This window comes from Empidonax traillii, unplaced genomic scaffold (assembly GCF_003031625.1).
Source record: "Empidonax traillii isolate 1590-97213 ecotype Southwest subspecies unplaced genomic scaffold, ASM303162v1 scaffold565:size409173, whole genome shotgun sequence".
In the NCBI taxonomy this organism is placed as follows: Eukaryota; Metazoa; Chordata; class Aves; order Passeriformes; family Tyrannidae; genus Empidonax; species Empidonax traillii.
Genome location: NW_020955758.1, coordinates 211,881 through 235,034, shown reverse-complemented (window position 1 = coordinate 235,034; position 23,154 = coordinate 211,881). Strand labels below are relative to the sequence as shown.

The 23,154-nt window shown below is 63.3% G+C and overlaps 1 protein-coding gene across 6 annotated transcripts; it reads right to left on the bottom strand.

The window, feature by feature from the left end:
• Positions 1 to 944: 944 nt before the first annotated feature.
• On the bottom strand, positions 945 to 21,393 carry NHSL2 (NHS like 2). Of its 6 annotated transcripts, none has more exons than XM_027897879.1 (8): positions 21,147 to 21,393; positions 7,956 to 8,108; positions 6,983 to 7,113; positions 6,677 to 6,881; positions 5,695 to 5,826; positions 2,231 to 4,426; positions 1,997 to 2,129; positions 945 to 1,632 (listed from the first exon to the last, which is right to left on the bottom strand). In XM_027897879.1, exons 2-8 carry the CDS (start codon positions 8,005 to 8,007, stop codon positions 1,320 to 1,322), a joined length of 3,162 nt encoding a protein of 1,053 aa, XP_027753680.1. In that variant the 5' UTR covers positions 8,008 to 8,108; positions 21,147 to 21,393; the 3' UTR covers positions 945 to 1,319. The 6 variants fall into 6 exon arrangements, with proteins under 6 accessions (XP_027753680.1, XP_027753678.1, XP_027753676.1 ...); XM_027897877.1 differs by lacking the exon at positions 21,147 to 21,393 and adding an exon at positions 17,574 to 17,644; XM_027897875.1 differs by lacking the exon at positions 21,147 to 21,393 and adding an exon at positions 14,050 to 14,526.
• Between the last annotated feature and the right edge of the window lie 1,761 nt (positions 21,394 to 23,154).

The window sequence follows — 23,154 nt, the reverse complement described above, 5'->3', positions numbered from 1 at the left end:
CAGGCGCGTGGCTGAGCTCATGCTTGGAGCTGGCTTTTCCTCCCCGCCCTCCCCTGGTCCCAGGGGCTGTCCCTGCCCTGGTGCCCCTCACCACGGCCTCTGTCACTGGCAGCCAGGCCTCCCATGCTGGAGCCAGGCCGGGAAGAAGGAGCTGGGGGTGAGTGGGACAAATCCCACCCAGAGACGTGCAAACCCTCCTGTGCACGTGCCCTGGTGGTGTGTGTTCTGCTTGGCCTTGCTTAGCTCCCCAGCAGCCAGCGGGCAACCCTGGGGGAACCTGAGGGATCGCCAGGGAGATGGTGAGCAGTAGGCAACCCCAAGGGAACTCCAGGAGTCACTGGGGAGGTGGCTCAGGTAACAACCGCCTGAATTCAAGCCACCACCAGGAACTCTGGGGGCTGGGGCAGCAGAAGCTGTTGCAGGGTCCACTAGGTTTAGGGTTAGGGAGATGCAGGGGGCAGAGCTAGGGATGAACTTCCTTCCCACTTCCTTCCTGTGGTGCAGGGCCACCTGCATTCCTGTCACCTGCAGTCGGCAGCCAGGTGCAGGGAGCTGGCGGGGAGTGGGGCAACTGCCAGAAACTCTGTGTGGTGCAGCCGGCGGGGCTGGCGGCGGAGGTGACCCCGGGGTTTTGCTTTTGGACTGAGAGCTGAGGAGCTCCAAAATGCAGCATTTGGGGGGCTTTCGAGGGGTGGGGTTTTGGCTTGAGGTGGTGGCGCTGGCTGCAGGCGCCGGGTGCCAGTTCCCCGTTTGGCAGGGAGGGTGCTCGGGGAGATGAAGGGGAACCTCCTGTGACTCTTCAAACGCAACCGCAGATCCAGCTGAACCCCTGGCGTCTTCCCAAAGTGCATCTGTGTGTCCAGCCGAACTCAAGCAGTGGATCTCTGCATGGGAAACTCAAGGTACAATGTCAAAGGGAAGAGAATCAAACATCATCACCACTGTGCATTAGAAAAGCTGTTTAAAGTACCACATGCCGAAGGGTCCAAAGAGTCTCAAGCTGCTTTGCTGCAGGCATGGGGTGATGCCAGGGGCTGTGGTCCCACTCTGCTTCCTGGGTGGGCATCTTTGATCCCGGGAGCTGGCTCAACCAGGGCCAGTCCCAGGCACCGCGATGCCTCTTCCCTCCTGGGAAGGGCCCAGAGACATGGGGACTTGGGCTCCAGCTGCTGCCTCTCTGCCAGCAGCTCTCCAAGCAAGAAACAGAAGCAGAACCCCCTGGCAGGACACAGGGGCCCCTGGCAGCCGGAACAGCCCCTGGCAGCAGCGCTCCCTCTGCAGCCATCGCCACCCCTCCGGCTGGAGGGGCCCCTGCGTGGTCAGGGCTGGCTCCTGGGGCTGTTTGCACTGTCCAGCTCAGGGGCAAACTCTGTGATGACCCTCCGGGCCAGTGGGTTTGTGGTCTTGAGCAGTTCAGCGGCAGATGGCCGGGTACCGGGGCTAGTTTTGCTGCTCTTCTTCTGAAGCAGGGCTTTAAAATCCTTGTTCCTGCTGGAAGACTTCCCGCTGCTGCCTGCTGCTGCCGGCGACTCACTGGTTGGGGAGCCTGAAGTCTTTACAGGTGAGTGGGAGGTGGGTCGGCTGCTGAAGGTATCACCAGGTTCTTTCCTGCCCAAGACCTTCCTCTTTGACCTAGGCACCGAAGGGACATGGGTGGGAGCAGCCCTGGGCTGGAGTGAAGTCCCAGGAAGGGGCGTGGCAGTGCCCAGAGCTGGCTGTGCCTGCTCTGCTGGGGCAAGGTGACAACGCAAGCATGGCAGGTCATGCTGATGGCAGGACCAACCTGGACCCATCCCTGCAAGCTGGTGACCCAGCCTGGCTGTGCTCTGAAGCACTCAAGGCAGCACCAGCTGGGCTGCCCCAAGTGTAAGCATCAGCCCCATCATGGAAAACTGAGGTGTTGTGGTGGGGGGACGCTGCACCCGGTGCTGTGACTGTGGCAGGATACAGTGGGTACCAGGGGCTGTGCCCCCCCAGTGCCATACACCAGCCTTACCTGTGGATCACTGTGAAGAGATCCTCCGTGGTGCGGGATGTCGTGAACACCTCATCATCCTCCTCCACAATGGACTCAGCTGTCTTGTCGCTGGCAAAGCTCTTCTCCTCTGTGCTGGCCTCTGCTGAGCTGCCTGTGGGCGGGGAGGAGAAGATGGCAGTGAGCCCCTTTGCGGCATGGGGGGACACCCCTGTCCCCGAGGTGATCCCACTGTGGGGGTGGGGAGACCCTCACCTTGCTCCGAGGCAGGGTCACCAGCTTGCACGGTGTCCACAGCCTTGGGGGACGGCAGATCCTCAGCATCGGGGTCGCAGCAGGTGGGGTCAGCGTCCAGTGTGATGATGGGGCTGGGGGTGGGTGGCAGGTCCCCCATGCTGGCTCCCACCTGTGCCGGGGCTGGCATGAGTGGCAGGTAGAGCACGCTGGGCTTTTTGGGCACCGGTGGTGGCACCTTGGCCTTCCTCCGCTCCCTGTCGGCGGCACCGCTCCGCTCCGGCTGCAGCTCCTCCAGGCTGCCCTGTGAGAGCCGCCGGGGCCCTGCTGGGGTCAGGGACAAGGAGGGCTCCCCCAGACCCCTCCTCAGCTCCCCTCTCCGCAGCACCACGAAGCCATCCTGGGGCACCCCCTTCTCCTTGGCAGTGGTGCCTGGTGGGGACATGGAGGACAGGGGACCCTCCTCCCGCAGAGCTGGGGGTTTGGGCAGGATGCATGGAGGGCGCTTGGCCAGAGGTGGCTTCTCTGCCACAGGTGGCTTCACCTTCCTCTCTGGCCCTGGGCAGGGGCCACGCGCTGGCTCCTCAACATGTTCTGGGCCATCGGCATTGTCCTCTGGCTCCGAGCGGCTGACGGAGCGGAGGCGGACAGACTGGAGGTCAGACTGTGTCACTACTGGCATGATGGGCATGATGGGACTGGTCTTCTGGGCCAGCTTGGTGCCAAAGGTGGAGTCAGAGTGGTGCCGGCTGACCTTCGTCTTCCCCTTCAGGGAGATCTTCAGCCCCGAGAGGTCGAGGTGGGCAGGTGGAGTCATGGGGAGGTCAAAGGACAGCCTGCCCTTGGGGCTCCTCTCCATGGGGGATATGGGGGGCAGCGAGGACTTCCTTTCAGGGACCAGCGGCCTCACCCGCACCTGGTGTGGGGAGTGCCCGAGGATGGCAGAGGTGGGGACGGTGGGGGTTGGGGTCTCTGACTGACTGGAGTACCCACTGGATGGGGACATCAGTCCTGTGGGCCTGCCTGGAGAGGAGGTCTTGAGGTCTGCCTCGGCAGAGAGCTGGGAGGGTGTTGTGGCCCTGGAGATGGAAGGGGACACAAGGGACTCGGAGCTGCCCCGTGTCTTGGCGCACTCGATGGCCGTAGTCCCCGTGGTTGTGCTCGAGCTGGAGAGGGATCGGTAGGGATCACTGCCTCCCTTCCAGTCTGTGAGATGCCACTGGTGGGGGGCAGCTGTGCCGTCAGGCTCCCTCCCCGCACTCCCCTGAGGGTCAGCATGCACCAACCGGTGGCCCTGGAGCTCCGGTGGGATGCACAGGCTCTTGGGCCGATGGTCCTTGGGCAACGCTGCACTGAGCCCCACATCATCGTCCTGCCCCTCTTTGATCAGGGAGACACTGCGGGTAGGCGGTGAGGGCTTCTTCTTGGCCTTCTTCAGGGAGATGCTCTTGGAGCGCCGCCGCCGCTGGCCCTCGGGCTCCAGCCCCAGTGAGATGTTGTCAGTGCTGGTGCTGCCCTCGGAGCTGGCGCTGGGGTAGCCCAGGACATAGTTGGCGCTGCCCCGCCGAGTCTCGGCGTACGCGATGTCCATGGAGCAGAGGGACCCTGAGTCCGTGGGCACCGACAGTGACCGCTCGCGGAACCGGCACCCTGCCCGCTCCACCTCCAGCCGTGCTGGCCCTGCTGCTGGCTCCGGCTCCTCTCGGCTTCCTGGCAAGAAGTTCCCCTTGGCATCTTGGATGCACCCAGAGGTGAGGGGGGATGCAGGCACCGGGCCGGAGAAGAAGCTGGGCCCATTGTTGCCCATGCGCTCTTCCGTGGCGATGAAGAAGGAGGGGGTGGCAGTGGCGGGTGAGCCTGGGCTGGGCAATGGGATGGAGCCACCTGGTGATGTGCAGGTGGGCCCCTTTCCCAAGCCGGCGGTGGGGCTGGGGGGGCTCCCATAGCCCAGGGTGCTCCAGGGTGGGGAGAAAGGGGTGCCCTGCATCCCATTGCAGGTGCTGGCACAAGGGGTGGCCGCCCCGTCCATGGCAGCAGGTGGCTGGCAGCAGCGGGCCCCAAGGTCACTGAAGGTCTTCCTCAGTGGGGCCGAGAGGGGCTGGCGGGAGCTGATTTCCTGGGGTGCCGTCCCCCCACTTGTGGCTTCAGGCACAAAGCTGCAAGAGAGGGACTCAGCGATGGGCGCGTGTGTGCTGGATGTGGGGCCGTTGGCACTGCCTGCGAGGAGAGACACAGCCTGGTGAACATCATCCTGCCTCACTCTCAGGGTCATGGTTCTGCCCTGCCTGCCAGGGGCCAGGACTGGTCCTGTGGCCAGTCTCGGGGCTGCATCTCTGCCCAGGCATGAAATGTGTTTGGGTGGGCGGGGAGGAGGGGTTGTTACCCCGTTAATAGGTGCTCTCCTTCCATCTGTATCAGCATGGCCATAACCCAGCAGGGCCAACCCTCGAATCTGGGATCTGTGATCTTGAATGTGCCATGGACAACTCAGCAGCCATGGCAGGAGGCTCTATCCATGGGATCATCAGCCCCACAGTCACCGAAGTGCTGCCGCGGTGCTGCTCGATGGTGGGGACACAGATGGGGACCAAGAGGAGCCAGGCCAGGCATTGCCAGCTGGGATGGGGAGGGACATGGTGGCTCACAGTGCCACAACATCGTAGCACATCTGGAGTGGGAAAGGACCTGGGAACCCTGGGGTGGCTCTCAGTGCCACCTTAGCACAGCTGGGATGGGGAAGGAGATAGGGGACCCCGCTCCAAGCACCCCCAGCAGACCGGGATGCTCAAGGCTGTGGTGGGCTGAGGTCTAACCAACTCCAAGGGAGGAGCTGTTGATGGTCTGACTGCTGTCATGGGGAGAAACCTTCCTCCTACTCGGTGACAACTGCCTTGGAGCAGCCATTGCCATGGTCCCCCCTGTCCCTAGTTGTCTCCAAGGAGAGGTTGGCTCTGATTTCTCTACACCTTCCATAGGGAACAGCAGGACAGAGTCCCCAAGCCATACTGGCTGCTGTCCTCACAGGTCCAATGCCAGCCCAGGAGCACTGCAGGCACCCTCAGCCACACGCACCCTCAGCACTGCTGCGGCCAACTCGCCAGCCCCAGCAAAGACCTGGGCAGGGGTGCGCCCCACAGCCCTGGCACCCTGTGCACAGGGTCTGCCCACACTGGGGATGGAGGATACAGAGACAGAGCTGCTGGAGCCAAGGCTGGGTGACTCCTATCTCAGGATCCTGACTTGGGCTGAAGGGGCTGTCCCCAGTGCCGTGCCAGCTCCAAGCCAGCCCTGCGTCACCAGTGTGCTGAGCACCTCAGTGCCCCAGGAGGGCACAGAGTCAGCGTGGTGCCTGCACTTCCCCATGACTGGGGCATCTGTGCCTGGGCTGGCTGCCAGCCCCTGGGGTGGCTCTGCCCCCTGGTCAGGGCAGCTCTTGGGGGGTGCCAGCCCTGCCTGGGTGCTGCCTGCATGGTTCTTGCCGTCACCTTGGTCTCGCAGGGACAGGTTAGGGAATCCAATAATGGTCCGTCTACGCCGCAGGGTGGACTTTGGGTTCATCGCGGTCTCTGTGTTAAACAGGGAGTGACGAGCACTCGCGAGCCTAGCAAAGTGCTGCCCTGTAGCCAAAACAAACAGCGGTACACCGCGCTGCTGGGAGCCGCTGCCTCCATCCCCCATGTCCCCTGTGTGTCCCTAGCCTGGGATGGTGACACGGGCTGGAGCGTGGGATGGCAGGAGGATGGTGTGAGCCACGTGGGGTGAGTGCGGGGGGAGAGGGAGGCATGGCAGGAGATGCTGCAGATGGAGGTGGGACGGATGGAGAGCTGCTGAGACTGGACCCTGGCTGCATGACAGGCACTGGTGAGGCTGGACCCTGCACCACAGAGCTGAACCACACTGGGCATGTGGACATGAAATATGGAGAGGAAAGGGACCAGTGTGGCCAGGCACAGCTCTTCCTGATGCAGGGAAAGGGTGGACAGACACCTCTGCCCTTCAGAAGGGCTACCTCACCCAGCCACCAACCCCAGACTCTGACCTGGGGCAGAGCATGGCAGCTGTGTCTGCAAGGACCAGGCAGGACCGCACTGCTGGGAGCTGCAGCCCCAAGAGGACAAACAGACCGACAGACGGGTGACAAAGGTGAGACAGTCTGGGTGCATGGCGTGCAACAAGAGTCCAGGTGACAACGGACCTGGCTGGCTGGGCAGCACAGCAGGGATGTGAGACCTGCCAGAAGCATGGCCGGTGGACCAAAGTTGTGGATGGCATGAGAGGTGGTTGGGAATGATGGGTGCCAGCGTGGTCCTGCTGTCCCCTCTCTGCCCTGGTGCCCACCTGACCCACACAGACACAGCTGGTAATCCCAGCCCCCTCCCACCACCCCATGCCCCACCCCAGCAGGTACTGGGGCACATCTCTGCCCTCACCCTGTCCCCCCTGCCGCGCTGTGGGGTGCTGCCCTACCCGAGACATTAATGGGGACGATGTTGGTCTGGATGGTGCCGGGCTGGTGCCACTGCTTCTCCTCCACGGGGGGCAGGGGGAAGGCCCTGGGCCAGGGGGGCTGCTTGTCTGGGCTGGTGGGGAGGCTCAGGGAGGCGTCAGGGGGACGAGCGCTGAGGGGGGTGCTACTGGTGCTCTCCTCTTCAGCAGCTCGCCGGCTCGGGGGCTGCAGGGGGAAAGGGAGGGAAAGGCACATCAGCCACACAAGGAACAAGGGTGGGACACAAATTGGGGGCTTCTCACCTACCCCCATACCCCAGCACTCACCATAAGCACGAACTCAAGACGCTTGGCAGGTGGGGGTCGAGGTGACGGTTCAGGGGGGGTGTCGGGGTGACCAGCGGTGCGGAAGGTCTGCCCAGTGACCCTGCTCTCGGTGTACTGCTCCTCATACTCCTCTGCAAGAAAAACGACACCTGGGACCCTGCTCCAGCTGTTGGCTGCCGTGGCAGGGGGCACGCAAAGAGAGGGGTGACTGTCCCCTCTAGCTGTGCCCAGCCTGGCTGGCCATCCCTGCTCAGGACAGGCACCTCAGAAGTTGGGGAAGGGAGATCCCAAGGAGGGTCTGGGGGGGCGGTGGTGAAGCAGCACAAAGACTCCAGCAGCTGGCCCCACTCTTCCCAGGGGCCTGCCAGGGGATGTGGTGGGTCCTGCTGGGAAGCAGAGCCCCACTGGGGACAGCCAGGAACTCAGTGTGTCCTCATCCTGTAATTGTTGAGCTAATTAATGCTAGTGGCTGTGGACTGGTGAAAAGCAGGGCTGCTCAGGCTGACTTAATGAGATTACAAGCTGGGGGATGGTCGGGCTGCTGATCTCATCGATGCCTCCGGAGTATCCGAGGCAGGGCCGCGTGACGGCCCAGGCCAGAGATTGGAAGAAAACAAAACCACTGGCCACGCTGATCCAGTTAGGCAGATTGGTGGCAGGTCCCTAAGGCCGTCGTGAGCAGAACTGCGCTGTGGTGGGGCCTGTGGGTGACCTGGGGACTCCAGTGGCCTCAGAAGCCCCAGGGGGCAGTCCTGGCCCCAGCTGCTTTGGCACTTGCAGTAGTGATTTGGGAGCAGAGAACAGTGAGGAGCTACTGGAGGCTGGGACCCAACTTCTGCAGCCTGGTGAGGTCCGAGGAGCAGCTCGGACACGTGCATGGGAGATAAGCTCACTGTTTCATGGCGATCACGTAGCCAGGGCAGCACCCATATACCACCCTCATCCAGCCCACCCTAGCCCCTCTCCCTGCTACCTTGCAGCAAGCTCTGGAGGTTGAGCTGGGCCTCCTGGTGCAGCTGCTCCATGCCCGGTGGGCGCCCAGCTGCCAGGAAGACGTTCACAGGCTGCTGCCATGGCAGCTTGGCAGGGGCGGCTTTCTTGCTCTCAAGGTCCAGGTTAGAAGTGGCTGCAGGCAGGAGAGAGCAGGGTCAGAGGCGGGCAGGTGGGCAGCTTCCCCGCAGGTGCTGCCACTGGACAACACCGCAGCGGCACAGCGCTCATCCCACCCCACCTCTCCAGGAACACAGGGACTGGGATGTGGCTGCGTCCCACCCTGGCAGGCTGCTGCCCACTGGGACCAGCCCCCATCACTGCCACCGCTTTGGGGGCTGCACACTGTCCCTCTGGGCTGCCGAGAAGGGAGCGGGGTAAAATTGGGGAAGGAAGCCAGCCCTGCCACTCATGCCCAGCCGCACCCGGGCACAGGAAACGCTGCACACCCCAGTGGAGCAACATCCCAGCTGCAGAGGAGCAGAAGTTGCAACTGAAAGGCAGGAGCCAGGGGACCTCTCGCTTCCATCGCCCTGGATTCAGGGAGCTCGGGGCTCACGTGCCCTGTCCCCCTGTGGACACTCCCCAACCTCTCCAGGAAAAGAAAGCTCTGTGAGACTGCCCAGACCCTCTGAAACACCCTTACGGGTGAAAAAGTTCCTAGGAGAAGGATCTGGGCTTGCTGGTGAGGTGGCCCAGTGGGGAGCTGAGCGTTGCTCTGGCAAACAGGCTTTGCCATGGGAACGCTGCAGCCCCAGCACTGCCACTCTGAGTGGATGTGGGTTTGCTACCCAGCACGGAGCTGAGGGAGTGCCACTGCTGGCACGCTGCCTCTGAGGACATCCATGCCCCAGCGGGGCACAGAGCGGGTCTCTGTGAGCTTTACACAGGGATATGGATGGCCAGAGTCTCATCCCTGGGGATTTGGGGCTCATCCTGCGCTGCCTGGTCCCTGTCCCCATCCCCATCAAGTTGAGGTTCTGCAATTACCAGCATATTACAGTCCCCCTCTGCTACCCACAGCGTGGTGCTGTGGAGTGCCCGTCCCCAGGAACATGCTACCGCCCCGCTGCCAAACCCTGCTCCACTGCCAAACCCTGCTCCGTGCCAGACCCCAGCCAAGGCAGTACCAGCGATCCCACTCACCTGGGAAGGGGACTGGCCCCAAAACAGGGCTGGGACCCTGAGAACAAGCCACGTTCCGCTGTGCCTGTGGTGGTCGGGCTGCCATGCACTGCGTCACAAGCATCCCCCCTGCTGTCCCTGATACCCTCCTGCGCACGGTGCCCTCCTGCCCCCAAATGCCCTTCTGCCTACTGGGCCCTCCTGGCCATGATGCCATCCTTCCCCTGGATGCCCTCCTGTCTACAGTACCCTCCTGCCCCTGGGTGCCCTCTTGCCCACCCTTCCCCGAGCTGATGGAACCCGTACAATGCACAGCACCCCGAAGCAAGGTGCCACGTCCCCAGCCTAGTTACTTTTATAATTTGTGTTTCCATAACGACGCGCCTTAACACCAGGTTTTTTCCTTTTTTTTTTTTTTTTTTTTCCTTCTTTCTTCTTTCTCCTCTAAATAATTTGACTTGTTTCCATATCAACCAAGAGGTGTTGGGGCACATGTGTGCATGTGTGCAGTGGGCACAAGGCAGGGTTGGGCATCTCCCCAAAAACCTGACCCACACAGCTGGGGGCAGGGATCACACCTTCACCTCAGCATAACCCAGCCCCCCAACCTGCTGTCTTTGGCAACATGGGGGATCCACTGCTGCCTCCCCATTTCTGAGCGCATCCCAAGGGTGCACCCCACATGCTGGCTTGCTGCACCCCTCTGCCCAGGTCTCACAGCCCCAGCCTTCGGCCTTGGCACAGCTGATGCTCTTCACCTTCTGCCCACACATCCCCCACAGCAGCTACACGGTGTCCCACCAGGACTTGGGGACACACAAAGCACAGCCCCCCGCTGCCCCCTCCACCTGCCCGAGCTCCCGCCGCCCTCCCCAGAGTACAGGAGCTCACCTCTGCACCTCGGCCCTGCTGCTGGGGCAGCCCCGGCACCCACCCCCGGGCGCCAACCACGTGGGCAAACCGCAGTGCCGAAACTGGGGGCCGCCCTGGGTGTGGAGGAAGTGTGGTAGCACCCAGAGAAGGGCCCAGCACCCTGCCCTGCAGCGAGGGCAGCCTCGGCTGGGCAAAGGGGGAACGGGCAGCGATAGGGTGTCCTGTCCCACAGAGCTTCCCCCTCTTTGCCAACACGCACTCGTTTGGGACCGTGAGTGAGGCAGTGCAGCCCTGAGCTGGCACATTGCTGAGGTGCTGGCATTGCTGAGGTGTGGGCATCGTGGGGTCCATCTCCCCAGCTGGGGAGGAGAAGAGGTGGGGGCAAGGATGGTTGAGCCAAGCATTCTCCTGGCACCCAGGTGCCCAAAACTTGCACCGCAAGGGCAGCTCCACGCCAGAGTAGCACTCCCAGGCGTTGGCTTTGGCTCCCTGGGAGCAGCTGCTCTGAGGGTGTTTTGGGAGCAGCACTCAGAGCCCAGCACCACGCAGCAGCTTGGCAATGGGGAGCAAGGAGCCAGCAGCCCTGATCCAGCAGCGCTGCCACCAGCACTCCCAAGGGATGGGCAGTGTTTGAGAGCAGCCTGGTGCAGGATCAGTGGGAGGGCAGGTTTGGAGAGTGTCCGTGGAAGCCCAGCTGCTGCCCCCATCCACAGACACGGGACAGCTCAGCGAAACAGGAGTGCCCAGTGGTAGGACACGGCAGCTGGTGGGAATGCCCCGCCACATTTATCAGTGACAGGCTCAGAATACAAAATGCCTCTGAGGGGCCCCAACCCCGTGGCAAATGCCTGCGGGAGGTGAATGGCATCTCAGCAGAGCAGAGCCAGAGAGACAGTTCCAACCCACCACCCCCAGCAGTCTCGACCTGAGTCTGCCCAGTCTCAGCACTGAGGGAAACTGAGGCACAGCTGGTGGGGAGGTTCACCTTGCTCCCTGCTGGCACCAGGTCCCCCTTCTGACCCTAGGGCTTGTGGAGAGGAGCAGGCAGCATCCCCTGCTCTGCCTGCAGATGAACATGGGCATGGAGAGCATCCAGCTCTGGGATGTTCCCAGAGAGCCAGCACCATCAGCTGCAACAGATGCTGCAGCCTCAGAGTCCTGCTCAGCATGACCCAGTGTCCCAGCTAGGGGTGTCGTGGCCATGGCAGGTACACAAGGACCAGGGTTGAATTCTAGGGGAGTTCGCTTCAAGGGGAGCTGAACTCCACTCTCTCCTACAGGAAAAGTGTCCCTGCAGGACTCCCAGCCCCTCAGCACTTCCCGCATCACCGCCACTCCACACCAGGGTCCCTACTCACCCACAGCCCAGGCATCCCGAATCCACAGGGAGATATTTGACAGTGCCATCGGAGCTGTTTCAATCCAGGCTGAAGCTCCCGTGAGACGGCGCCTCTCGCTCAAATCCACCGCCAAACTTTTCCCTCTCAGGCTCGCTCCCCACGCACGGGAGATGCCGGGGACGCGGCTGGAGCTGCTCGGACCCTCTCCGCCAGCGCGGAGCTATGGCAGGAATGATGTAATGGCAGCAGCGGGCGATGCGCCATCAGCAGAGCAGCCATGGCAACGGATACGGGCACAGCGGCAACTGCCGCCGGTCCGGAGCACCGAGCGCGCCAGAGGGCGAGGGTGGTGAACTTGGGGGCTGAGACTGATCCTGACAGCTCCTCAACCCGCCCTCCGGAGCCGCTGCGCCTCAGTGCCGGTACATTATACCTCTGGCTACAAGCAAGCGCCGCGACCCGCCGCCGGCACCAGACTGCTCACTGCCAACGCGTGCGGCTCGGTGACACTCCCGTGGTATGCAGCCAAACTCATGCTGCTCCACAGCGAGCGGAGAGGAAGGGAAAAGAGCAAACAGTGGGAGCTGGCAGCGGACGCAGAAATGCCTCCTGTCCTAAGCTCACCCCCCACTGAACCGGACCTGCCGGGCCAGCTCCCTGCGGGATGGGGAGCGGCATCCGTGCGCACGGTAGCTCCAGCTACGGATGCCCACCCGGTGTCCCAAAGTGACACCCCCCTGACACCCCCAGGCCTGGTGCCACAGGGCGGTGGTGCTCACCAGGCAAGCGCTCACACACACAGTGCCCAGGACGAGCCCTTGTTGGGACAGCCAACAGACTGTGCCCTGTCCAAATCCGACCCTCCCAGGACACCCTCCCTCCATCGCATCTCTGGCGGCACAACTCTAAGCCCCTGGCGAGGCAGAACCACCTGCACAGGTGTCTGACCTGCTGGTATTTGAGCCCAGAAGGGCTGGAAGCCTTTCTGGGGTGCCCATGCCCAGCCCCCCCAGTGTGGCCATGCTGGAACCCTGGTGTTACCCTGCACAGCACATCCATGTGCTCCCACACAGGTGCCCACCTGGACCGCAGGCACTGAGGAATGACACTGTCTTGACACACCAGATCTGCTGGAGGCTTTTGGCTCTTCCACTCTCCCTGTTTTACATGAAATCAGCTGATTTTTGTACTGATGGGAGATAAGGGCGCTGCAGAAGTTGCTGGGGGCAGAGGGGCAGGTTTGGTGGTTGTGGGGTGAAGGCTGGATTATGTGAGAGGTTTCCGTGAAAACCAATAGCAGCAAAACAGTCAATAATAACATCACTGTCCATGAGTAGGGCTCAGAGTTAACAGTGTGCTAGGACACTCTGCCCTGGGTACATTTGGTCCCGGCAGTGCAAGACGGGCCCTGGTCAGGGATTTTTGGCAGGACGGGAGGTGCATGCGCTGCAGGAAGATTTGGCTGATGAGGCTTGCCCAGGAGGAGCCTGGCATGCCATCCCATCCTGTGCCGTGGGGATGGGAACTGCCTGCAGCCCTACTGGCAGCAGGGCTTGGCCTGGGACTGCAACCAGCCAAGGTGGACTCAGGCTGTTCCCTGCCAAGGGGCCAAGATCCACTGCTCCCAAGGATGGAGCAGCAGCACTGGGGTGGGGGTTGAAGCTCTGGAGCCTGGCTGGACCCAGATCCCTGCACCAAGCCCTTCACCACATGCAGCAGGACCAGCCCCAGCTGGTCTCTTCCAGTCCTGCCACACCTCCTTGACAGCCTGGCATCCTCGTCATACTGCGACCCTCACTCTCCCATGCTTCCCAGCAGAAATCCAGGCACAAACCTTTCCTGAGAGCCTCAGGAAACCTGGCAAGGCAATCTGTCATCCCTAGCCAGTCCTGGGACCCCGGCATCACAGCATCAAAGCCACAGGCATTGCCAGGCACAGGGTGGCTATGGCCAGCTGCCAGCCAGCCTTCCTGCAGTGATGTCTCCAGCCTAGCTGAGACTGTTTGGTGGCACATGGATGCCCAGGCAGTCCTCACCACTCTGCCCAGCGTGCAGGCTGCCTGTGCCAGAGAGGCTGCTTCCAGAGGGGTGCTTCCAGGAAAGCGCCGCTTCCCCTGTGCCTGGCTGGTTTTACACTCCGCGGGACCGGGACAATGCGAGGAAGTCGCCTGAGAGGGGAATGTGGCCAGAGGCCCCGGGACAAAGGGGCCAGAGACCTGAAATCAGTCACAGCGGGAGAGATAGCAGTAACAGCAGTGAGGGTCCTGGGTGGCTGTGATGTTTGTACTGACCCACAGTCCTCACTCCTGCTGCCACCAGCATGTGGGAGCTGCCAGGAGGGAACAGTGCCACGGAGACAGGCAGGATCTGTCCCTGCAGGACTGTGGAGTGGTCAGTGGGACACACAGGCTGGGAGTCTCCACCTTTCTCTTGTTTTGTCAGAGCAAAGACACCCCACCAGGCTGGGGAACGGCAGAAGGATTCAAAAGGGACAAGGGACACCCCACCAGGCTGGGGAACGGCAGAAGGATTTAAAAGGGAAAGGCACATACCCCAGGTCAGGCTGGGGAAGGTGGGACAAGACTGATACTGCTGGGCAGTGCTGACCTTGGGGCTACTGCATGGCCTCCACAGGATCCGTGCCCAACAGCTGCCCTCAGCCCCCAGAGTGAGCAGTGCCTGCCTGACGACCCCACCGCCCCACTGCCCACCCCAGCCCTGCCCTGCTGCCCACCTTACCTGCCCGGTGCCAGGGTGCCAGGAGCCACTCCACCTTGGCCATAGCTGCGGGCACCAGGGGAGAGGCTGCTCCCTCCGGCCGCCCGGGAGCTCCTGCCTCAAAACCAGTCCGAGAGCACTGAGCTTCCCCTGCGTCCCCGCTGCCCCAGCTCCAACGGGGAAAGGAAGCGACCAGGAACTGGTTGTTTGAGTCAGCGCCACAACCCATTGTCCCGGCCCTGGCCCCGGCCCCTCTTCCTTCCCCGGGGAGGGATGGCAGAGGGACCGCGGCTCTGCACAGCCCATCCCCGTCACAGAGACCAAACATCTCCAGCCGTGGCTGGAGCAGCAACCAGCACCGTCCGAAAGGGGTGGTGGGTCGCTGGGGGGACACACTGCACAGGGGCTTGTCCTCCTGGCAGAGCACAGTCATTCCTACATGGAGCAGCCCCAAGCATCTTCACCTGGAAACCAGCACCTGGAGCCTGATGATGCCCCCTGGCCCAGCTGAGCCACTGCTCCCCAGCCTCCCAATCCTTACAGCTAACGAAAACAGGGGCCCTTCTGAATCCACCTGGCTTTGCCCTGGGAGCTGCCAGAGGTCCCAGAGCTTCCTCTCACTTCGGCGCCTTCCAAAGCCTGGAGTAAAGGCTCCTTGGGGACCACTTTCCCTGTGCCCCAGGGCTTTGTAAAGCTGAGCTGGCTTCTCTCAGAGGATGGAGGCCCCTGGGAGCCAGGGCTGTGGCAGTCCCGGGAATGCAGCCCCAAGCCCTGGCTTCCTGCAGGAAGAGGCTTTGGAGCCATAGGAGCAGCATGTGGAGCACGTGCCTTGCCAGGGGCTGCTGCCACCCATCCTGTGCCAGGCACCCAGCGATGCTGCAGACTGAAACATCAGGATGGGTGACGGATGGCAGATACCAGCAGAGCTCATTTTCCACTGGCAAACCAGGCACATGGCTCTGACGGATGGGGGGACAAGGAGACCTGTCCCCATGGCCGTTGCTCCTCTGGGACCCCATCCCACAGATATAGTGCCAGTGAAGACAGATGCAGTAACTGGAGAGCTGCCTTCCAGCCCACCAGCCCATGAGGCAGAGGCCCAAAAACTTATCACAGTAGTGTCAGCAGCCCACGAGCATGCTGCCTGTTCCAAGAGGCCCCTCCAAACACTACCATGCACACAAGCCAGTGGCTGTGGCTCAGCCCACTTGGTTCCTCTGGCACATGAGGAAAGGGTGCAGGTGGCTGTGCATCCCCACCAGTGCTGCAGGAGCTACCGAGTACTAAGCAAAAGGGCAGAGTGAGGAGTCACTTGCCCCAGACTGATCCAGCCTCACAGGCCATGAGGAAGACTGGATTCTGGATCCCCAAGGCAGAGTAAGACCCCTCTGTGCACTGTCCTGTGCACAGGGCAGAAGGATAACCCTGCCTGAGGTTAGACAGGGTGCCTCCCAGTACGGCAGGCCCTGGCTCTGCTCTCCCACTGACACATTCCACCCCACCAGAGACCCAGACAGGGCTGCTCCTTATGGAGCCTCAGTTCCCTCCCCTTGGCAGATAAGCTCCAGCCTGGACCCGCCACTGCCTCTGCAAAGAAGCCTGCATGCAGCTGCTCAGGAATACCCCAGCCACTGACATCCCAGCAGCCCCGGGAGTGCCCAAGTATTCGCCCCAGCTTTACACCCAAGACAAGTTTCAAGCTATCCAGTGTCAAATCCCACTCCTCTCTGCTTTCAACAGCCAGGAGCAGGTCTCCCCAGAGAGGCCAGGCACCAGAGGGAGATCTGTCAGAGACCTCCAGGGTGACCTGTGCCTGAGGACAGAGATGGACCAGCTCAGGTGCAGGGGCTGGCCCCACAACCCCCCTTGGGCCCTTCCCACAGCTCCAAGAATTCCTTTGATGATAACGAAGTGTGATTAGCTCCTGTCCCCCTCAGAGCAGCAGCGGCACCCTGTGGGAGGGACAGGCAGGGAGCAGGCCAGCATGCTGTGGTCCGGGCACTGCTCACCCTCCATGCCCGTGAGATGGGAATCAAGGGCAATGTTCTCGGTACCGAGTGGCACAGCATCCTTCATCCCTCAGGACCTGCAGGCCAGCATCCCATGGCCCAAGCACTGCCTGCCTCCCAGCAGGGAACAGGCCAGCATCCCATGTCCATGGTACCTCTGAGGCCAACTAGTCCAAGCACTGCCCACTTCCCATGCCCAAAGATAGGAGCCGAGGGTGATGTGCTGGTTACTGACCAGACCCACATCCCTCATTCCTCACAGCTCAGCATCCCTTACCCCTCCAACCCACAGCTCAGCATCCCTCCTGATCCCCTCCTGAGCAACCCGCAGCTCTTGTGCCCCGTTCCAGAGCTTCGCACCCACCGCTACAACAGCGGTTGCAAAATTAGACAGCGTCAGGCTGTGCTGCCACCCCCTCTGCCCGCTGATTATTAAGCTGTGACAGTCACTTGTGCTGTGACAACCAGTCCCCATTTTCCTGCAGTTTCTAAGCAATCTTCCTGAGGTCTCTCCCAGGGCTGGCAGCTCCCTGCTGCTGCCCACTCTGCTGTGTCCTGCTCCTAAGCCAGCAGGCAGGGAAAGGGCAGCAGGAGCTGAGGCCAGCAGGGCCCGGCACGCTGCACTCCAGGGCTCCAGGACTCTGATGGGCCTGGCGCCAGGAGCCGTGGCAGACCCCAGCTCCCAGCTCTTCTGGCATTCCCAGGAGCTGGGCTGGGAGGACAGCTGGAGAGTGTCTGGGAAGGGTTGTTGAACTGCCTGGGCCAGCTAGGTGGGGACAAAGGAGTGACCGGACAAGTCCTGCTTGTCTGACCCGGCTTCCTCAGAGGGCACCTGCCCTCACTGACTGCTCCCAGCTCCGAGCAAACCCTCTGCTGCCTCTGCTCCCCCCACAACATACTCTTTGTGGAGCTGAAAGGCTGTCCGCCTCCCCAAGATCGTTTGTGGTATGAGAGCCCCCAGACACCCACTACCTCTGCGATGCGTGGGAGAAGGGAGCTGGGGTGTGGGGGCTACACAGGCACCAGGCTCGCTGCCTCTGGGGGCCCAGCTACGGGGACAGCAAGTGCAGGAGCTCCCCGTTGCCAAGGCTGGCACCCCACACCTTGGGGCTGGATGCCCATGCCCAGGGCTGGCTCCCCATTGCCTGGGGCTGGCTCTCTGCACCTTGGGGCTGGCTCCCCACTGCCTAGGCACGGCTCCCTGTCCTTATAGCTGGTTCCCCACTGCTTGGGGCTGGCTCTTCGGGGAGCACCTGTCCCACACGCCGGGGCACCGCGGTGGTGCCCCACCGCCAGCCCCCATCCCACGCCGTTCCCGCCGGGAGGCCGAGCCTCGGCCGGGGTGACCTCTGCCCGTGTCCTCCAAGCGACCCACCGGGGAGCGCGGGAGCGAAGGGTGCCGAGCCCCAGCCCGAGCCAAGCCTGAGCCGCCCCCTCCCCGCCGCCGCAGTGCGAGGGTCGCGGTGTTGGTGGAGGGGGGGATGAGGGGGGCGGGCGGGGGGCGCGGGTCCGGTCCCGCCCCGCCCGCGCCGGTACCTGTTGCCGAGCGCATCCTGCCCCGCCGCTGGCTGCGCGGCCCCTTCCGCTGCGCGTTGCCCATCCTCCGCCGCCGCCCGGCCCGGGCTCCGAGCGCCGCCGCCCCCGGGCCGCCCCCCGGCCGCCCCCCGCCGGGCCCGCCGCGCCGCGCGGGGAGGAGCCGCGGGGCCGGGCCGGGCCGGGCCGCATCGCTCCGCTCCGCGCCGCTCCGAGCAGAGCTGAGCAGAGCCGAGCCGAGCCGAGCCGAGCCGGGCGGCACCGGCACCGGCCCCCGCCTCGCCGCCCCCTCGGAGCCGAACGGGCGCCCAATGGCGGCGGCTGCGGGGGCCGGGCGTGGGCGGCGCGGGGATGGGGAGTACCGGAGTGATGGGGATGGGGTGGGGGGTAGAGGGGCTGGGGGCCCCCGGAGTGATGTGGATGGGGGGCTTTTGGGGCTGCGGAGGACCAGGCTGATGGGGATGGGAGGTACCAGCACTGGGCACCCCCGGGGCAGTGGGGATGGGGGTGACGCTGGGGCTGGGCAACCCCGGGGAGATGGGGATGTGGGGTACCATCGTGATGGTGGGAAGGTACCGGGTCTGGGCACCTTCGGAGCAATAGTGTGGGGATATCAGGGCTGGACAGCCCCCAGGGTGATTGCACTGGGCTGGAAGTCCTAGGGTTGGGCAGTCCCCTGGGTGGTGGGGATGGGGGGTACCAGGGCTGGGCACCCCTCGGGTGATGGGGCTGTGTGGGAGGTCCTGGGGCTGGGCATCCAAGGGTGTTGGGGCTGGGGCTGGGCCTGGGTGGGGGTCCCCGTGCTGGCCCTGTAGGGTAGGTGGCTGAGCAGGGGATGGATGGAGGCAAGGGGTCAGGGACCTCTTCCAGGAGGCAGAGGCCATCTCCAAGAGCAGCTGGAGCTGTGCACAGTGGGAGACAGGAGGTGCTGGGAGAGCTTTGGGGCTGGATCCCATCAGGAACCCTGTGTGAGAGCCACAGGACACTGCAAGAGCCAGGCATGGGGCTGATGAGGTATCAGGTAGGAAAAGCAGGGGGGTCCCTTGTCTGCAAGCACCTCTAAGGTCCCCGTTCCTGGCACTGAGTGTCCTGGGCACTGCCATGACTGCACAAGGCTGAGCTGCATGCAGGGACCCCCACCAGGAGAGGACTGGACACTGGAATCAGCTACTACCCTTGGGCTTCTTCCCCTGGCCCAAGCCCCACCATATCAATCTGATGGAGAAAAAAGCCCTTCCCAGGGTGGGGAAACCTGCCCAGCATACCCAGGCCTCCTGCACACACAGCCCTTCACCCCTGAGGGCCAAGAGGGATCAGGATGGCTCATCCCAGCCACTGTGTCCTGGGACGGAGCATCCCTGACACATCGGATCTTGGCATCTGTGTAGCAACAGAAAGGACCAGAAAGTGCTGGGAGGTTGTTATGGAAACAGCCACAAATTGGATCAGTACTTGGCGCAAGGAGCGGTTTGTGTGACTGATGTGGGAGCAGGTGGGTGTGACAGCCGCAGCAGTGCGGGGGGCCCCGTGGTGGCACCCCAGTGCCCGTGCCGTGCCCCTGTGCCAGGGCTGAGCTGCACAGCTCGGGGGCACCCGGGTGGTCATGGGGCTGAGGGCAGTGCAGGCTGGCTCCCACCCACCTCACCCAGCCTCCGCACTCCCCGGGAAGGCGAAGGACTGGGGCGAGCTGGGGGTGGTTTGCAGAAATTCCATCAAGAAAATACTTTCTGCCACTCCCCCAAGCCCCAGCTGAGCACAGACACATGGCACTCGTGCAGCAGCCCCTCTGCAAGCAGCCCCTCTTGTGGGTCGTGGGGTCAAGATTCAACAGTGGGACCTTTGTTCTGCACCTTGCCCCGGGGAGCTGGGCAAGTCCCCGTCACCCTGAGACACCTGATGGGGGGCAGCCCCAGACCCCAGGTCCTCATTGAGCCCCATGGGCACATGCAGCCGCCTGCACTGTCCTGGCCACACAGTTCCTGGGAGCCCAGACAGCTCCAGGTGGCCCATCCAGGTCTCTGGGCTCACCGTGCCGGGGCCGAAGAGCAGGAGGGTGCGAGTGGCTGAGGGCACCCCAAATGCCCAGCCTCACTGTGGGCACTGAGAGGGGAAATACTGGCGCTGTGGCACTGTCTGGCCCCAGCACAGGAGTGGCTTCACTGCCTGTTTCCAGAGCAGCCCCTCTCCTGGCAGAGAACCCAGCTATGAAGAAGCCATAAACACTCACTAAGTGGCCGAGCTGGTTATTTTCTGTCCAAGAGACCATGTTAAAGCTCACAACCAGTGAGACAGATGAGCTCATTGGAGAAGAATGGCTCGGGGCTGGCCAGGCCAGGGCCAGGGAGCAGGGCCAGGGCTCTCAGCCCCGCACCGGCACCATGGTGAGTCACTCCCAGGGCTGTGCTGGACCCTGAGGGGTCTGACATCCCAGCAGAATGAGTACAGCCCCCAGCAGGGTCCCAGCTGAGCTGTGGGGCAGCGCTGGGACACCGAGCCCTGCAACCCCACCCCGCTGAAGGTGACCCCCAAGCTGCCCCTCAAAACCTGGTGCTGTCGGGGGATCTGCGTGCAGAGCTGGAAAACTGGGCTGGAGCTGCCGTGACACCTTTGTGCCACCTCGAGTCCCCTCCAGGCTCTGCATTCCTGGGATTCCTTCAGTGCACCAACATATTTCCTTGCTCTGTGTCCCGGGAGCTGCACTGGGGCCTGACTGTGCCCATGCCCAGGACAGGCACTGCCAGTGGTGCCCTCCGTGCTCCCGGTGTGCCCAGGGCTGGAGAACGTGGTCGCCTGGCTCTGCTATGTCCCTGGCAGTGTGAGAACTTGGCATGAAGCCACTTGTGGGGCCAAGCCCAGGGGACACAGGGGACCTCGCAGCCCTGATCACTCCACAACCTGCCCCCACGCCCCCGGCCATGCAGAGCTTCCTCTGAACGCCCCCGAAAACAGCTGTGCCAGAGAACAGCACGGAGCCAGGCTGCCACCCCCTGCCGCGGTGCCATCACTAGTTCCTGCCATTTATGAGCCACTCATGGGAGACATGGGATGCAAGGGGTGGCGCTGGCATGTCCCCCCCAAGACCACTGCATCCCTCAGCCCCTCTGCCCTCAGCAGTGCAGGGGCAGACCGGGCACCTTCCTCCTGGTAGGGTCCCTGGGGATATTCTCCGAGGATGATTCCTGCCCCAGCCCAAGTGGGTTGGGGGTGGAGGGGGAAGCGGAGGGACACATTCAGTCCTTGGGCTGGGCACGGGCACTGCCAGAGGCTGGAGGGCACTGCACCCCTGCCCCTGTCCCCTGCTCTGGGGCTCTGCCTGCTGCCACCATCAGTGTGTGCCACCTGTAAGCCCATGAGGGGTGATGGGCACCCAGCTGGCCCCATCCCACCATCCCCATTGCATGCAGGCAGGAGCCAGGAGCTGAGCAGGCAGCTCTGCCAGCCCTGGGGCTGCCTGGTGCCTGCACCCAACTCCAGTGGGTGCCTGTCGTATGTCATGCACCCACCACTCCCTGCCAGGCCCTCCCGGAGCACGGCAGTGAGTCCCACAGGCGGGAGAGGAAAAAAACTTCTACTTACCTAACTCTGCCTCCTTCTCTTCTTCTCCCCGCAGGGCCAGAGGCTACAGGGGAGGACAGCTGCCCTGCACCTCACCCGCTGCTCTGAGCCCCCATGGCTGCCCACGGGGCGGACTGGCGTCTGCCCCGGCCGGGAGTGGGAACGGCCACAGCGCCAACTCCGGCAATCGCTCGCTTGCGCTAACTCGATCCAGGTTTCTGGAGAAAGGCTGGATGGAAATGCTTCTCCCACCCCAGCCCAGGCCCTTCTTAAAGATATAGCTACACGTCCCTGCTGCGGGTGCCGGAGCCATGGAGATGAAGCGGCGACGGAGCATCCTGCCAGCTGGCGTCCTTCCAGCGGGCCGGGGAGCCCCGCAAGGGAAGCGATTGGTGGGACCCCTGGGGAGGAGATGGCATCGCCACCTGTGCTGTGGGCTGTGCCGGCCCATGTGGCTGCTGTGGGCAATGTGAACTGCCCCTCCTGTAATTAACAGCAGCCAGGTGAAGGGCTCCCGAGGCTGGCAGCACCCCATGGCCGTCAGGGAGGAGGCTGTCCATCCCCCCATGCCCTTGGCCGGGATCCCAGCGCGGCAGGAAGGGAGCTGGTCCCACGCAGGCAGCCCCTTGCAGGTGGCCTCGACAGCCCACACGCTGCCTGATAGCCGGGACCACCCGGGAGGCTGCCGGCTGCAGCTGCGGGGAGGAGAACACCCGGGGGCCGGCCAGAACCTCGTCGTGATCTGGACAAGGGTGCACCCCCACGCCGGGTCTGCAAAGGGGAACCTGCTCCCCCTGCTTGCAGGACGCAGCCACGTGAAAACCCCCCAGATGGCAACGGTGGAATAGTGACAGACAAACCCTGTCCAGAGGAGAGGTGCTGGCATCAGGCAGCCAGGGCTGCAGCAGCCAACTGAGATGGATGGGAAAGCACCAGAGAAGAATCCTGCTACAGGGGCAGGTGGGTCTCAGGGCTGACCCCATAGCAGCAGAGACCCTCTGGTTCCATGGAGCACGGAGCAAGCACAAGACAACCCAGGAGAATCCCTCTGGGAGCTCTGACAGCACAGACCCTGGCACCCTCAGCATGCCCAGGAGTCCCCACCTCTGCAACAGGCACACGTGTGCACACTCAGACACGTATGGATACAAAAGCACATGTGTGTGAGTGGGGTTTGCCCTGTACTGGGGATATGGTGTGCCCTGCTGTTCCCACTCTCCTGCCTGGCTGTGGGGACACTGAGCCAGGATCCAAGCTCACAGTGGGGCCATGCTGCTCCATATGGATGCAGCCGGTGACTCGAGGTGTCAGGAAGGGAGGGAAATGGCTGCCCACAGCCACTGTCTAGGTAACTGGGCGGAATTACCTTGTTCCCTGACTGCTTTGATCTGCTGCCATTAATTAACTCAAGGACTAATGACCTTCTCCCACTCTCTGTACTGCCCACCATGCTCGGTCTCCCCATGCCATGCAGCTCCACGTTGGCTCCTGGAGCTGCCACCAGCTGCCAAACACTGTGCCGTGCCAGGCTGGCATCTGCGTCGGGTCAGGCTCCAGAGGGCAGTCAGGGGACGGTCACCCCGTGTGCTGGCAGGTACTCACCCAGAGCCACGCATTCACCGCTGCCCGAGGTGCCAGCCTGATCCCCAGCCAGAGGCATCCCGGTGCCCGAGGCGAGCGGCCGGCCTCGCTGCCAGGCACGAGTGCAGGAGGAGGGTGGAGGAGCCCGCTGGCACGGGTGAGGAGAAGAAGAGCCGATTCTCCTCGCCAGCATCCTCGGCCCATTCGGCGCCTCGCCAGCTCCGGCTCAATCCAGGCTTTGTGCCGGCAGCGGGCGGCTCCCGTGCACGCTCCAGCGTGTGGCCAGCCCTGTGCCAGCGCCCGCGGGGAAATGGGCACGGCCAGCGGGCACGGCACTGGGCACCCGGCGAGCACAGATCATGCTGAGAGCTGGGCACCTGCCCCCAAGGGCCTGCTGGTTTCCTCCCCTGCCAGGGGAGGAGGCTGTCCATCCAGGGGTCTCCTGCTC